The sequence below is a fragment of the Nicotiana tomentosiformis genome, chromosome 4 (assembly GCF_000390325.3).
Source record: "Nicotiana tomentosiformis chromosome 4, ASM39032v3, whole genome shotgun sequence".
In the NCBI taxonomy this organism is placed as follows: Eukaryota; Viridiplantae; Streptophyta; class Magnoliopsida; order Solanales; family Solanaceae; genus Nicotiana; species Nicotiana tomentosiformis.
In genome coordinates this window covers 59,050,413-59,066,098 of record NC_090815.1, presented here as the reverse complement: position 1 = coordinate 59,066,098, position 15,686 = coordinate 59,050,413, and the positions used below count along the sequence as shown (strand labels likewise).

The 15,686-nt window shown below is 37.1% G+C and overlaps 1 protein-coding gene across 4 annotated transcripts; it reads left to right on the top strand.

Annotated features, from left to right (window-relative positions):
* The first annotated feature begins 216 nt into the window (after nucleotides 1-216).
* LOC104104531 (F-box/FBD/LRR-repeat protein At1g13570-like) lies at nucleotides 217-13,418 on the top strand. Of its 4 annotated transcripts, XM_070199818.1 has the most exons (5): nucleotides 8,036-8,602; nucleotides 9,250-10,575; nucleotides 11,806-12,602; nucleotides 12,715-12,840; nucleotides 12,926-13,418. In XM_070199818.1, the coding sequence occupies exons 3-5, from the start codon at nucleotides 12,147-12,149 to the stop codon at nucleotides 13,121-13,123; spliced, it is 780 nt and encodes a 259-aa protein (XP_070055919.1). In that variant the 5' UTR covers nucleotides 8,036-8,602; nucleotides 9,250-10,575; nucleotides 11,806-12,146; the 3' UTR covers nucleotides 13,124-13,418. The 4 variants fall into 4 exon arrangements, with proteins under 4 accessions (XP_070055920.1, XP_070055919.1, XP_018629077.1 ...); XM_070199819.1 differs by lacking the exons at nucleotides 8,036-8,602; nucleotides 9,250-10,575 and adding an exon at nucleotides 217-806; XM_018773561.3 differs by lacking the exon at nucleotides 9,250-10,575.
* Nucleotides 13,419-15,686: the final 2,268 nt, after the last annotated feature.

Sequence of the window (15,686 nt, the reverse complement as noted above, 5' to 3'; positions counted from 1 at the left end):
TAAAAGTGAGTAGTATTTTAAGTAAATCGAGATAATTCTTAATTATGTGGATAATTGATTAATTGTGAGGATAATTGTGGTATTAAGTAAGGATTAAGTGGATAATGATCCTTTTAGGGGCTGCCACATGGCATTAAGCCAAGCCAAAGTGGAACAAATGGGCATAATGAGTCATGAGACATAAATTGCCTTGTTTACACGTAAGAGCCATTGGATAACAACCTTGGTTTAGTTCTTTATTTGATAAACGAAGCTGCAAACAAAGAAAATCTTGTTGGAATTAGCATTAAGAACCAAGACTCACAAATCTTTACATGAGAGACGTAAAGATTTCCTTACAAACCAAGACCATTGATCTTATGCTTTCCCAATCACTTTGATTTCACATTCTCAAATTTTTGTCATTCTTTAAATACTTTTTTATAACAATTATAACTTGAGAGAATTGGAAAATGTTATGGCACCATTAGAAGGAATCTTGGCTAAGCCATAAAAGTCTCAAATACACAAATATATGGAATGGAAAACGTGATTTGCTTCAGCAAGAAAAGCCATCCAAAATTGTGATCAAATTCACCAAAATGGAGGTGTTCTACATCTACAAATGTAACGGATCTCCAGCCAAGAAATCATCATACGAAATTATATTACGTAATATTATAGCAACGGGATTTTAGCGATTTTAAGGGAGTACGGTGCAATCTTTCTCAAGAATATCATATGCATTTTTTTCCTAATTTGATCTGCCGTTACGTGTTCGTCGCAAAAGACGTGTGTTAGAGGAATTGTCAAGAGAATCGGTCCAGGTATGTTAAGGCTATCCCTTCTTTTCTTTTGACATGATCAATACGATACAAACGAAATGAGTAAATGTACAATTTTCATAAATGACTCTATTCATAGAAGTATTAGAGATGCCTATGTTCTTGATTTCCCATGCGAATTATTATTATATCTTTTATTCATGGGTATCAGAAAAATACGTATTTGATAAAGTTTATCTGAAAGGTTCATTGATCTTATTAATGTATTTCTTATGCATTTCATGCATTTATACATGTACATTGACCCATGACCGGATGCGTTATATAGGCGTATATTATATGTATATGGGATATGGGAAAAGGTTACGGTGTTATATACGTACCACCACCTGATCAGCTGGTATACATTGACGATTTGCCCACAGTGGCCGAGATGATATGATGGGATGCCCTCAGAGGCTTGATGATGTTATGAACGCATATACCCATGCATGGTATGACATTTATACGCATATGCATGACATTATAATATTAAATGATTCACAGATCTATTTAGATATACATGTTGAGTCTTTTACTCCATGTTTTTCATGTCTATTATTTACTGATTTTCATTCCTTACATACTTTGTACATTATTTGTACTGACGTCCCTTTTGCCTGGGGACGCTGCGTTTCATGCCCGCATGTCCCGATAGACAGGTCGAAAGTCCTCCAAGTAGGCTATTAACTTAGCGAAAGATGTTGGTACGCTCCATTTTCTCCGGAGTTGCCTATTTGGTCAGTATGCATTGGACACGTATTGATTGTTATGTCGGGGCCCTATCCCGGCCTTATGACATTTATGTACTCTTATAGGCTTGTAGACATATTTCGTGTATATGAAAGATTGTATGGCCTTGTCGGCCTTTGTTTTGAATGTACAAATGATCATGTCGGCCTCATAGCCCCGTATGTCATATGCATAAAATTCTATATCATGTTGAGTCATCATGCAAAATATACGTTACGTTGGTACTCGATTGAGTAAGGTGTCGGGTGCCCGTCATGGCCCATCAGTTTGGGTCGTGACAAAAGTGGTATCAGAGCAGTTCTGTCCTAGGAAGCATACAAGCCGTGTCTAGTAGAGTCTTGTTTATGGGTGTGTTGTGCACCACACTTATAAGTAGGAGGCTACAGTGCATTTAGGACTATTACTCTTTCTTCTTACTCTAGATCGTGTGGTAGAGCTCAGTTGTAAGAACTCAATTTTCTAAGCTCTATCTTAATCATAATACGACGATGCCTGCATCCAAGAAGACGGTTGGTATGAAATATAGCTGTGGAAGAGTTGAGTCAAAGGAAATCTATTTTTGCATCATGCTTATGATGGATCTGCACATGGTGTTTATTGACCTAGAGAAAGCGTATGACAAGGTTCCTAGAGAAATTCTCTGGAGATGCCTAGAAGCAAAAGGTGTGTCGGTTCCCTACATTATGGCGATTAAGGACATGTATGATGGGGCTAAGACTCGGGTTAGGACAGTAGGAGGCGACTCTGAGCATTTTTCGGTTGTAATGGGGTTACACCAAGGTTCTGCGCTCAGTCCGTTCTTATTCGCCCTGGTGATGGACGTATTAACACACCATATTCAAGGGGATGTGCCATGGTGCATGCTATTCGTCGATGACATAGTTCTGATTGATGAGTCGCGAGCCGGTGTTAACGAGAGGCTGGAGGTTTGGAGACAGGCTCTTGAGTCTAAGGGTTTCAAGCTGAGCAGGACGAAGACGGAATACCTAGAGTGTAAGTTCAGCGTTGAGCCAGGGGAAGTGGGCGTGGATGTGAGGCTTGAGTCGCAGGTCATCCCGAGTAGAGGCAACTTCAAGTACCTTGGTTCGGTTATCCAGGGGGGAGGGGAGATCGACAAGGATGTCACACACCGTATTGGGGTAGGATAGAGGAAGTGGAGGTTAGCATAAGGAGTCCTGTGTTACAAGAGAGTGCCACCGATACTCAAAGGTAAGTTTTATAAAGCGGTGGTTAGACCGGCCATGATGTATGGGGCTGAGTGTTGGCCCGTTAAGAACTCACATATCCAGAAGATAAAAGTAGCAAAAATGAGGATGTTGCGGTGGATGTGCGGGCACACTAGGATAGATAAGATTAGGAATGATGATATTCGGGAGAAGGTGCATGTGGCTCTCATTGATAACAAGATGCGGGAAGCGAGGCTTAGATGGTTCGGACATGTTCAGAGGAGAAGCCCAGATGCTCCGGTACGAAGGTGTGAGCAGCTGGTTACGGAGGGCACGTGAAGAGGTAGAGGGCAGCCTAAGAAGTATTGGGGAGAGGTGATCGGGCAGGATATGGCGAGGCTCCAGATTTTCGAGGACATGACACTTGATAGGAAGATGTGGAGGTCGAGTATTAGGGTTATAGGTTAGGAGGTAGTTGAGTCGTTCCTTACTTCATAACATGGTGGGACTAGCCATGTAGGATTTTTGTCTAAGATAACTAGTGGGAATATTGTGGCTTACTATTTCGCTTTTCAGTGCATGTCTTATTTACTAGCTATCGCATTTGCTTTACATCTTTCTTCTAGATTTCATGGTGTTCCTATTTTTCTTATGACTATTGTGGTGATACTAATATATACTAATATTGTCTCCCTTTACTTTGCATCTTTCTTCTGGATTTCATGGTGTTCCTATTTATCATATGATTGCTGTTGTGATACTAATATTGTCTTCCTTTTTGCCCTTTTGTCTTTTTGTTTTTTTTAGCCGAGGGTCTTTCGGAAATAGCCTCTCTACTCCTTCGGGGTAGGGGTAAGGTCTGCGTACACACTACCCTCCCCAGACCCCATTAGTGGGATTTTACTGGGTTGTTATTGTTGTTGTTGCTTATGATGGATAAATATGAGGTATTCCGCAGATCATGTGTGTACTAAGATGTGTAAGCTTCTTGATAAGGATTCCTAAGGCAAGAATGTCTATTCACTCTTATGGTAAAAAGGAATAAGAGAATCGGAAGGTAGACACAAGTTTTAGCAAGTAAAAGAAGCAAGGTGAACAAGGGTACGAGGTACCCAGTTAATGAAGATCATCGGTATTTTCAACTCAGGCAAAAAAATATAAGCATTGTGAGTTACCTTCAACAGTAACAGAGGTACATCTGAGTTATGCCCTATGGGAGCCAACAGATATAGTTTAAGAGAAGGACGAGATACCAGGATCCAACTGGGGTTAAAGTAACCCAAAATGTTGGATGGATTGTTAGCGTTAGCTGACATTCCGAAGGATATTGCGAATGTGCTAATAGATTTCCTTGTGATACACCCAGATGGTGCACTCTAAAATAGTACAGCTAGATATGAGTACTGCAAAGACAGGCACTGGAAGCCTTGAAGGGATAAATATTACCTTAATGTGGCTCCCGTCCCTAGTAGAGAGAGAATGTTAGGCAACCTGAAGAGCCAGTGGATGAAGCAAGGGGAGCTAAAAGAAAAAGAATGTCTTGTTGAAGTTTTCAGAATAAAGTGATAGACAAAAATGTTAGCAGGGAAATAAGCAGAGGGTTAATGAAGCATTATGAGCAAGATGTGATACATGGATGACAACGGTAGATCAAGAAAATGATAGTATTACAGAGTCTATAGTCAAGTGAAAGAAAAGACGAGAGGTGACAGGCCTTGAGACAACAAAAGTGTATAAGCCATAAATTCATTTCCTCATTTCGAGAAACAAGTTCGTGACTCCAATGTGACTACCAGAAGGAAAAGATAGACCCCAAAGTAATGGAAATCAGAATGGGCCGGTAAAAAAGATAAACTAAATATGAATTAGGGACTGAGTGATTTCATAATAGTCGACATCATGAGAAATTTAAAGATTGCGTTCCAGCGATAATAGAATAGACGATAGAAGAATAACTTTTAAAGGTCATTCAGGAAGACTCTTTCCTAAAACAAGCAATGTGAGCAAAGTTAAGCTTAAGGGACTGTATGTGCCAGTTATACTAAGTGTCACCCTCGCGAGTAAGAAATTTTGTTATCCTTGGTACAAAAGAATTTTCGCAAGGCGAGTAAAGGTCATCGATGATGTGAAAAGAAGCCAAAGACAAAGAGGTAAAACATCTACAGGTAGATCGTCGTAGCTCTAAATCATAGCACTCCCCTAAAGGGGGGAATATGGAGTGATGTGACATTAAGTCAGAATTAAGTGGTTCTACTAACTAAAAGGAAGAATGCGATAAAAAATGAAAAAGGAATGAGATTGCACTTATCCAAATACTATAGATATGCTACGATTCCAAAACATTATGCAAATATGACTTAAAGGAGAGGAAGTAAGGGTTCATGTCCGAGATGTCATTGATAGATAAGGAGCATGTGCGAGACGTAAGTTAAGATAAAGGAGATAACCCAAGAAGATTACGCGGAATATTGATATGAGAATGGGCCAATGAGTAGTTAGTAGTTGATCTAGGAAGAGCCTAGTTATGGCTAAACAAGAGGACACAGACAAATCAACATATTGTGCAAGATGAACATAGTGAACCCCAACATGGGGAATTCAGTCTCGCAGATATGACATCGTGATCCTTGAGATATATTCAGATAGGAGTTGGGGTAGATAAAGGTAAAAAAAAAAAATATCACTAAAAGACAGTCAAAATATTAGTTCAGAAGCAACCCTACAAGCATAAGGGCATGGAAATAAGTAACTACGGATAATTATAGGCGGGGAAGAACATCAAAAATTCCGTCAAGTATACGATGTGATAAGCTTGTAACTTTACAAGAGTCAGAAGGTCTTCCCTAAGTACTACAACGAAAAACTAGCTAAGGAAATAAGGAAGAAGGCTTCAACCTAAGCACAGTGACCTAAAGAGGAAATGGTCATGTAAAAAAAACAGTCTCACTACAACATTGTATGCACGCAACAAGGGGGCAGAAAGACCAGGAAAAGTAATTGCTTACGTTTAAAGAAAGCTGAGATGGAATGAAAGGAAGTATTTGATCAATGATCCAGGGTTAGTTACGTTATGAACGCACTTAAAATTTTGGAGTATTATCCATGTGGCATATATGTTGACAATCATACAGTTGTAGAAGACTCTAGTATAAGTTAAAAGAAAGAATTGAGTCCAGGTCATAGACAAGAGATTGAATTGTTAGATGCTGGTATCACAGATATTCCATAGCAACTATGAAAGACTAAAGTAATAACTAATATCAGGAGCCGCAGATTGGAAGATAGCTTAAGCCTACATAAAGGCTGATCAGAAGGAAGAGGAAACTAAAGAGTTACATCAACGAAACAAATCAGGAGTCTGATTATTGGACCTAGAAAATTATAGACATCATGATTGAGAACATTGCAGAATCACTCTTAATATCAGAGGTACAAGAGAGATAGTACAACAACCATTTTCTATAACGGCCCTACGAAAAAGCCAGTTAGAAGAATACCAGCCTCATAAGAAGTCAGTATGAAGCTTCTACCAGATCATGTATGCACCATAGTTGCAAGTATTATAATAGAGCTTCAAGTTGTAGATGTGAATTATACCTATATGGAAGAAAGGTCATAAAGGAGATAGAATATGTGATGCGAGATTTTAAGGTAAGTAAGGTAAAGGTGAACAACGTATGAGATACTCACATGCAGAAGGTTACGTATAGTCCATACTTCGGATAGAAGGCTAGAAGCGCTGGGATTCAGTATCCAGGAATGATAGCGGCGTCATCAATGGCGTATTTTCCAGCCTATGGTTTCTAGGTATCGAGAAGCCTAATTAAGAGAGTAAAGAAGAGTTAGAGACGATGTGATGTCTCGCTTGATGTTCCAGGATGACATAAGGAAATCTATGATGCAAGCAAGTTGAAGGAAGGTTGCGAGTAATATAAATAGATATGTGTAGGTCGCAAGCTAAAGTATGGTAAAGCGACAAGGTTTTAGGAAGATAGGAGGAAGGATAAGAAAAGGCAAGTGCGAAAGTGACGAGAATGGACCTCGGGATTAAGCCCATAAAAACAAGAGAGCTTATGGTTTCTCTAAGTTATAGAAAGCTTAGTATAGCTTGAATGAACTCAAAAGAGTCTAAGACTAGTAGCATTTAGAAGAGATGGAATGCTGCCCTGGTAGTGGAATGAGAGTGTATTTGTGATAGATAAAGGATGACGTTTGGGCCTTCGATTGAGTAATGACTTGAAGAGGATTTCATGAATTATACGGAATTAAAATACCCATGTGAGGTGAGCCACATTGGGATGCTATGAAATAAGATATAGCAATATTCATAAGTTCAATAAAGTATCGAGCGAAGAATTTCATTGTACTTATAGATGCCCAGAGGGGCATCTTATTAAGCTCTGTAAATGTTAACAAAATGAGGCCTAGGGATTGGCTAAAAAACTGGAGGAAAAAGGAGAGAAGAGTCACATAGGCGCACTTACAAAATCAGAGTCGTATAGGCTACATGATAAAAGATAGCAATAGTTACAAGATTGGAATGATTCCGATCACGAGTCATGGTGTGAGAAAGAGGCCTAAAGGGAGGAATGCCATGGCATTTGGATTTATTCACAGAGCGGTTGCCTAAATGGCAAGGAGAGTATTAAAGTATTCGCAAGAGCTATGGGTTATGAGAATGATAAGTGCATCAGTCAACAATCGAGGACAAATGTTCCAAAGAGAGGAATGATGTTACACCCCATATTTTCGTACGTGAAAGTACGCCATAAGTAAATTGATGAAAGATCGGAAATGAGACATTACATCCCGCATTTTCGTATGTTAAAGTTTCGTCGTAAGTTAATCGGTGTAAGTTCGGGAATGGGATTATTTTGAGATTATAAGCATTATACTATTTCAAACAAGTGACGAGTAAATCTGTGAAGGTGAGAGGGAAGGCAAATCGAAGAAAATGAATTTCGTCGAAGTTTGATATTTTGGGATAAAATACGGCCCGAGCTAAAATACCCGGTATTTATGGACTAGTACCATACAAGGTACCACATGGCCATGATAGTAAGGTGTATAAAGTGTATTAAAAGTGAGTAATATTTTAAGTAAAATAAGATAATTCTTAATTATGTGGATAATTAATTAATTATATGGGTAATTGTGGTATTAAGTAAGGATTAAGTGGATAATGATCCTTTTAGGGGCTGCCACATGGCATTAAGCCAAGCCAAAGTGGCACAAATGGGCATGATGAGTCATGAGACATAAATTGCCTTGTTTACACGTAAGAGTCATTGGATAACAACCTTGGTTTAGTTCTTTATTTGATAAGCGAAGCTGCAAACAAAGAAAAGCTTATTGGAATTAGCATTAAGAACCAAGATTCACAAATCTTTACATGAGAGACGTAAAGATTTCCTTACAAACCAAGACCATTGTTCTTATGCTTTCCCAATCACTTTGATTTCACATCTCAAATTTTTGTCATTCTTTAAATACTTTTTGATAACAATTATAACTTACAGAATAGGAAAAAGTTATGGAACCATTAGAAGGAATCTTGGCTAAGCCATAAAAGTCTCATATTCACAAATATATGGAATGTAAAATGTGATTTGCTTCAGAAGAAAAACCATCCAAAATTATGATCAAATTCACCAAAATGGAGGTGTTCTACATCTACAAATGTAACGGATCTCCAACCAAGAAATCTTCATACGAAATTATACTACGTAATGTTATAGCAACGAGCTTTTTGCGATTCTAAGGGAGTACGGTAAAATCTTTCTCAAGAATATCATATGAATATTTCCCTAATTCGATCTGTCGTTACGTGTTCATCGCAATAGACATGTGTTAGAGGAATTGTCAAGAGAATCGGTCCAGGTATGTTAAGGCTATCCCTTCTTTTTTTTTGGGATGATCAATACGATACAAACGAAATGAGTAAATGCACAATTTTTATAAATGACTCTATTCATAGAAGTATTAGAGATGCCTACGTTCTTGATTCCCCATGCAAATTATTATTATATCTTCTGTACATGGGTATTAGAAAAATACATATTTGATAAAGTTTATTTGAAAGGTTCATTGATCTTATTAATGTATTTCTTATGGATTTCATGCATTTATACATGTACATTGACCCATGACCAGATGGCGTTATATACGCGTATATTATATGTATATGGGATATGGGAAAAGGTTACGGCGTTATATACGCACCACCACCTGATCAACTAGTATACATTGATGATTTGCCCACAGTGGTCGAGATGATATGATGGGATGCCCTCAGAGGCTTGATGATGTTATGAATGCATATACTCATACATGGTATGATATTTATACGCATATGCATGACATTATAATATTAAATGATTCACAGATATATTCAGATATACATGTTAAGTCTTTTACTCCATGTTTCTCATATCCATTATTTACTAATTCTCATTCCTTACATACTTGGTACATTATTTGTACTGATGTCCTTTTTGTCTGGGGACGTTGCGTTTTATGCCTGCAAGTCCCGATAGATAGGTCGAGAGTCCTCCAAGTCGGCTATCAGCTCAGCGGAAGATGTTGGTGCGCTCCATTTGCTCCGGAGTTGCCTATTTGGTCAGTATGCATTGGACATGTATTGATTGGTATGTCGGGGCCCTGTCCCGGCCTTATGACGTTTATGTACTCTTAGAGGCTTGTAGACATATGTCATGTATATGAAAGATTGTATGGCCTTGTCGGCCTATGTTTTGAATGTACAAATGATCATGTCGCCCTTATAGGCCCGTATGTCACGTGCATAAAATTCTATATCATGTTGGGTCGTCATACGAAATATACGTTACGTTGGTACTTGGTTGAGTAAGGTTCTGGGTGCCCGTCGTGGCCCATTGGTTTGGGCTGTGACAGCTTCAATCAAAACTGAATTTGGAGCTCATTTGCTTAATGTGATACCACTTATTCTTGAAGAAATGACGTCAAAATATTCTAGAAATATCCAAATTAAATTCCGTTAACCATCCGATATCCACCAGAGGCCCTCGGGACCTCAACCAATACCAACAAGTCCTAAAATATCATACGAACTTAGTCGATACCTCAAATCATATCAAACAATAATAAAAACACGAATCACACTCCAATTGAAGTTTAATGAAACTATCGAACTCCAACTTCTACATTCGATGTTGAAACCTATCACATCAAGTCCGATTCACTCCAAATTTTGCACACAAGTCATAAATGACATAATAGACTTATTCAAATTTTCAGAATCGGATTCCAACCCCGATATCAAAAAGTCAACTTCCGGTCAAACTTTCAATTTTTCAATTTCTTATTTTCGCCATTTCAAGCCAAATTTAACTACGGACTTCAAAATAAATATTCGGACGCACTCCTAAGTCCGAGATCACCATACACAGCTATTAGAACCATGAAAATTCCATTAAGGGGTCGTTTACACATAATTCATCATCCGGTCAATTATTTCAACTTAAGTTTTAAATCTTGAAACTAAATATTCCAATTCATTCTGAAACTTTTCCGATAAGTCATATAATAATAATTGAACACAAAATAAACAGTAGATGGGGGAACGGGGCTGTAATACTCAAAATAATCGGTCGGGTCGTTACATTAAGCTGAAGTGTCTGACTGACAATTGATGCCAACTTTGAGTGTCTATCTATGTATTTTCCCAATTTAATATATTAATTATCATTTTTATGAGGCTACTAATTATAGAGTAGTAATATTTATTATGGAGATTTTTATGCTCGCCTCTCTTTCTGCCTAAGCCCTATTCAGCATTCGCTCCTCCGGAAACCCCTCTCACTCGCCGTTGTGAGGTTAGTTACTTTCTTTTTCGATAAGGATGTTATAGTTGTTATTTTTTCTTCTCTCAACTCTGAGTCATATATAATTTAATTAAACCAACAGTTTACTCCTTCGAAAATTTATTTCTTGCATGGATTAGTTGATCTCTCTGATTAGGATTACAAGTTAAAAAATATCCATATATACCATCTTACTTCTCAATAACAATTTCGTTTGTTTCAATTTTTTTCTTTTTGGCTTTTGTAGCGATTGTCTGTTATACACTTATAATAATATTTGATGTTTAAATATTATTTAGCCGTAATAGACTAAAGATTTCCGAAATAATTAAAAAATATTTGACGTTATAAAAGATAAGAAAATTATTTAAACTTAAAATCTCAATAAAATTTTAAATTGAAATATATGTGCACATCTCTTTCAAGGGTATGAAATCTTTAATAATAGAAATATGTATTCATGTAATATTCTTTATCATAAGTGATGCTTTAAAATTTTAAAATATTTGTTCAAATCTCTAGATTTATGATTGGAAATTTTAGCGATTTTATTTCTATGAAGATGGCGGTTTTATTACCCAAATAAATAGTTTTTACAGACCGGTAGTTTTAAAAAGAGCATACTCTTATAAAGATGGTTCCTATTGTTATAGGTAAAAAACTGTTAAAGAGAGCTAAAATATAACAAAAAAAATCGGTTCAAAAAAAACTTTACTTTTACGATGACATGCTATATAGGGTAACTTACCCTGGTATAGGAAGGTCTGACTTTACATAAAAAGTCTTGTTATTGACTCTCACATGCAACTAGGCAGCCTCTTATGGAGGAATTCTATTTCTTCGTACTCATCATTTGAATTTTAGCAGCTAATTAATAAGAACTTTTCAAAAGTATACATCCCAACACAACACATTACACTCACATCGCCATATTTTTAGTTTACATCCACATAGCCAACATTCCTTTGCAAATAAATTCTTATACATTATTATACAATATTTATCTACCTTGTATAAAAGTGTTTTGAAATCTCAAACAACCTGCCTGACGAGCTTTGCTCTCATATTGATTCTGGAATCTGATTATCAAGATAAGCGTGAGTCTGGATTGATCTTATACAAACTTTTTAAAACTATGACGTTACTTTCTTGACTAGAAAATAAAGTTGGATTTACATATGCAGCATGTGTGAAGCATTTTCTATGCAACCTTCACTTATTTTTGTTGGTTCAAATGGTCAGAACTTACAATCATGATGACAAAGAGCTATAAAAGACTTGAAGATGGAAGGGACAAACTCGATGGGATTACAGATCTTCCTATTAATGTCATAAAACAAATTCAGGAGCACATGACTATTGAGGATGTCGCAAGAAATAGTGTCTTGTCCAGTAAGTGGAGACATATTTGGGCTTCAAATCCAAAGCTCACAATTTCTGCGGACTTCTGCATAAAGGGAAAGCAATCAAGCACAACAGACATCATTAATAGAGTACTATTGCATCACTGTGGACCCATTAAGACATTTCTCCTTGATCTTTCAATAATAAATCTTTCTGAGCACTCAATTATTGATCTATAGATGCTACATTTGTCAAGAAATGGTCTTGTGGAGCTCACCCTCCAGAATCCAGGAAACCAGAATGCTCCTTATAAGTTGCCTTCCTATGTGTACGATATGGAACTTGAACAATTGAGTCTGTCAAGCTGCATTTTCAGACCGCCTTGCAGTTTTGGAGGTTTCCACAAGCTCAAAAGCCTTAAATTAGATGGAGTCGCCTTTGAATTAGACGTTGCAACTTCTTTCCTCTCTATTCCAAACCTTCTGGATCTGATGTTTGTACAGTGTAGTGGTGTTCATCACTTGAATACAATTAAATGGATTACTTTCAAGGACTGTCGGAAGGTAAAACTTTTTGCAGTTATACCACAAGAAGAAGTTTCACAAAACAGACAGAATGAAGCAATGAACTTAGTAAAACTTCTCAGCAGCTTGTATGAAGTTAGAGCACTTATCTTGGACGGATGCTCCCTCAAGGTAAGATGGAAATTGATATCTTTGCATAGCTCAGAATGACCCCATACATAGTTGTAACTATTAACATAGTTGTAACTATTAACATTCTTATTTTGGTTTTTTTGTCGTCTAGTTTTTAGCTTCTGGTGATGTAGCCAATCTCGAATTTTATGGTTTCGATTTTAATGATGAAGATCAAATTTGTTCCCTTCTATGCATCCTTAGAAGTTCTCCCAATTTGAAGTTACTTAACCTTTTGGTGAGTTGTTGAATTCATGAGTTGTTACTCTATTTCCGAGTATAGAGATGCAAATCTTACTAATTTTTCTTTATACTACTGATAGTTGAGTCGGATCAAGAATGGTTCCAGAAAAATAGATGTAAATCAGTTGAAAGGACAAGGCTTCAGGATTGATGAACTCAAAAACCTTCGAGCTCTGGGAATACATAGATTCCATGGTTCAAGAGTGGAATTGTTGTTTGTAAGGTTAGTACTGACTTCTGTGCCTATTCTCGAGAAGATGATCATTAACGTAACGTAGATGAAGAAGTTAGTGAAAGGCAGGCAACTAAAATTTCTAAGATCATTGGCGTCTGCGCCTACTCTCGGCCAACTCTTACACAAGTAATATGTCAAAGGCATGAGCATTGAATCAGCTTCATTTCTTCTATAAATAGGGAGTCAAAACAATTCATACACTTTGTACTCTTTATTTTATACATTTCTCTACTTCATTTACTTTGTAGTCTTTATTTTATACATTTCTCTACTTCATTCACTTTGTAGTCTTTATTTTTATAACAATATAAGATTTTATTTAATATTCTCTTTTCTTTCCTTCTTTTATTATTTTCATTTGTTGTAAAAATGGCGTGTGGTAGCCACTATTTAAGGTAGTATTTATTTTTTATCCATCAATTCCAATGTTGAGCAAAAATAGCCACTACTCAATTAAAATTAATATGAAAAGATATTTTTACCTTTTCTTCAATTTCTTTTCTTCCCAAACCCTCGCTCCTCTCTCGGTTTATCAAAACCCTTTATCAAAAGTTCAGAACTCTCACTTCTCTCTCCAGAACTTTATTACAAGGTGAATTGGAGTTGTAGCTATTAGATAGCGACACCAATCTCTGCAATAATGCTATTTATATTTTCTGGAACACACACACACGTTCAAGATCAAGTCCCGTAATATTTGGAATGTAACAAGATTAATAATATGCATTACATTCCTAAGGTTCTTTTTGGGTAAAAATTGGCCCTTTGTCAAAAGTTCAAATGTCTCATTCAAAAAATAAGGATATGTAGTCCTGAACTTAGAGTTACAAGTTCAAAAGTTAAGGACATGTAGTCCTGAACTTAGAGTTACAAGCTCAAAAAGTAAGGATAGGTAGTCATTAACTTAGACTTACAAGCTCATAAATTAAGGACAGCTAGTCCTGAACTTACAGTAACAAGCTCATAAGTTAAGGGCACTTGGTCCTTAACTTCTGGTGAGTTGTTGAATTCATGAGCTGTTACTCTATTTCCGAGTATAGAGATGCAAATCTTCCTAATTTTTTTTATACTACTGATAGTTGAGTCGGATCAAGAATGGTTCCAAGAAAGTAGATGTAAATCAGTTGAAAGGACAAAGCTTCAGGATTGATGAACTCAATAACCTTCGAGCTCTGTGAGGCTCTAATAAGATAACTACACCTATCATTCCATGATGGACTCTAATAAGATCTGTGAGGCTAAAGGTGCCTTTCTGGTACTTATTTCGGTATGTTTTGATGTATTTCCGGATAATTATTTATAAATTGTGAATTATATGCCCTACCGGTGTGGGGTTCATTATGTATTGTGATTTTGTTTAACGGAAGTTATTTAAAAGGATAAAATAGAAAGTTTCGATTGGCGAGATGTGCATATTACTTGTGATTCAGAACTGAGGCCGAGGTCCTCGTATTTTTAAAATAAATTGATATGTTTAAACCGGGCTATGAGCTACGGTGGAAGTTATATAAGGACGATATCCTTATGATAAAAATTCTTGTGTTTAAATTTTCCCTTGTGAAAAATAAATTTGTACGATAGTACTAATAGGGAGTCATGCCTGCTAGGCTTATTTAAAAATATTTGTATGAAATTCTCTATGCATACTTGCCAAATTCGTGTTGTAATATTGAGTTGTAACCTACGAGGTAGGTGCCCGCCCAGGTGGCGTTAAATGTGATTCGTTAATTCGGGTAAATAATTATGAGGCCTTCATGTCTCGCATCTCGTTATTAGTATTGTGAAGGTTTGAAATGAGATTTTTGTTAACATGAAGTTAATCGACGATTCTGTATTTGATTATGAACAACTATTAAGACCAGATTGACCCAGAAGGGTGCCCCATTTAGATGGTCAGACGAGTGTGAGTTGAGCTTTCAGAAGCTCAAGACCGCTTTGACTACAACGCTAGTGTTGGTATTACCCACAGGTTCAGGATCGTATACGGTATATTATGACACCTCTCACATTGGGCTTGGTGCAGTATTAATGCAAGATGGCAAGGTAATTGCATATGCGTCGCGGCAATTGAAAGTTCACGAGAAGAATTATCCTGTTCATGACTTAGAACTGGCAGCCATTGTTCATGTGCTGAAGATTTGGAGGCATTACCTCTACGATGTCTCGTGTGAGGTATTTACTGATCATCGTTGCCTTCAGTACCTGTTCAAACAAAAAGATCTTAATTTGAGGCAGAGAAGATGGTTGGAATTGTTGAAAGACTATGATATCACCATTTTGTATCACCCCGGAAAGGCAAATGTGGTGGCCGATGCTTTGAGTAGAAAGGCTGTGAGTATGGGCAGTCTTGCGTATATTCCGGTTGGTGAGAGGCCATTAGCTGCACATGTTCAGACTTTGGCTAACTAATTCATGAGGTTAGATGTTTCAGAACCCAGTCGAGTTCTAGCTTACACAGTCGCTCGATCTTCTTTATATGAGCACATCAGAGAGAGGTAGTATGATGATCCTCGTTTACTTGTCCTTAAGGTCACGGTGCGGCATGGTGAAGCCAAACAGGTTGCTGTGGGGGGAGATGGAGTTCTGCGAATGCAGGGTCGTATTTG

Excerpts from the sequence above, each read along its gene's own strand:
- LOC104104531 (XM_070199819.1), top strand. The coding sequence starts at position 12,147 with ATGCTACATTTGTCAAGAAATGGTCTTGTGGAGCTCACCCTCCAGAAT. Across the intron at positions 12,603-12,714 it reads TGGACGGATGCTCCCTCAAG|TTTTTAGCTTCTGGTGATGT; the intron begins GTAAGATGGAAA and ends TTTGTCGTCTAG. Across the intron at positions 12,841-12,925 it reads TGAAGTTACTTAACCTTTTG|TTGAGTCGGATCAAGAATGG; the intron begins GTGAGTTGTTGA and ends TACTACTGATAG.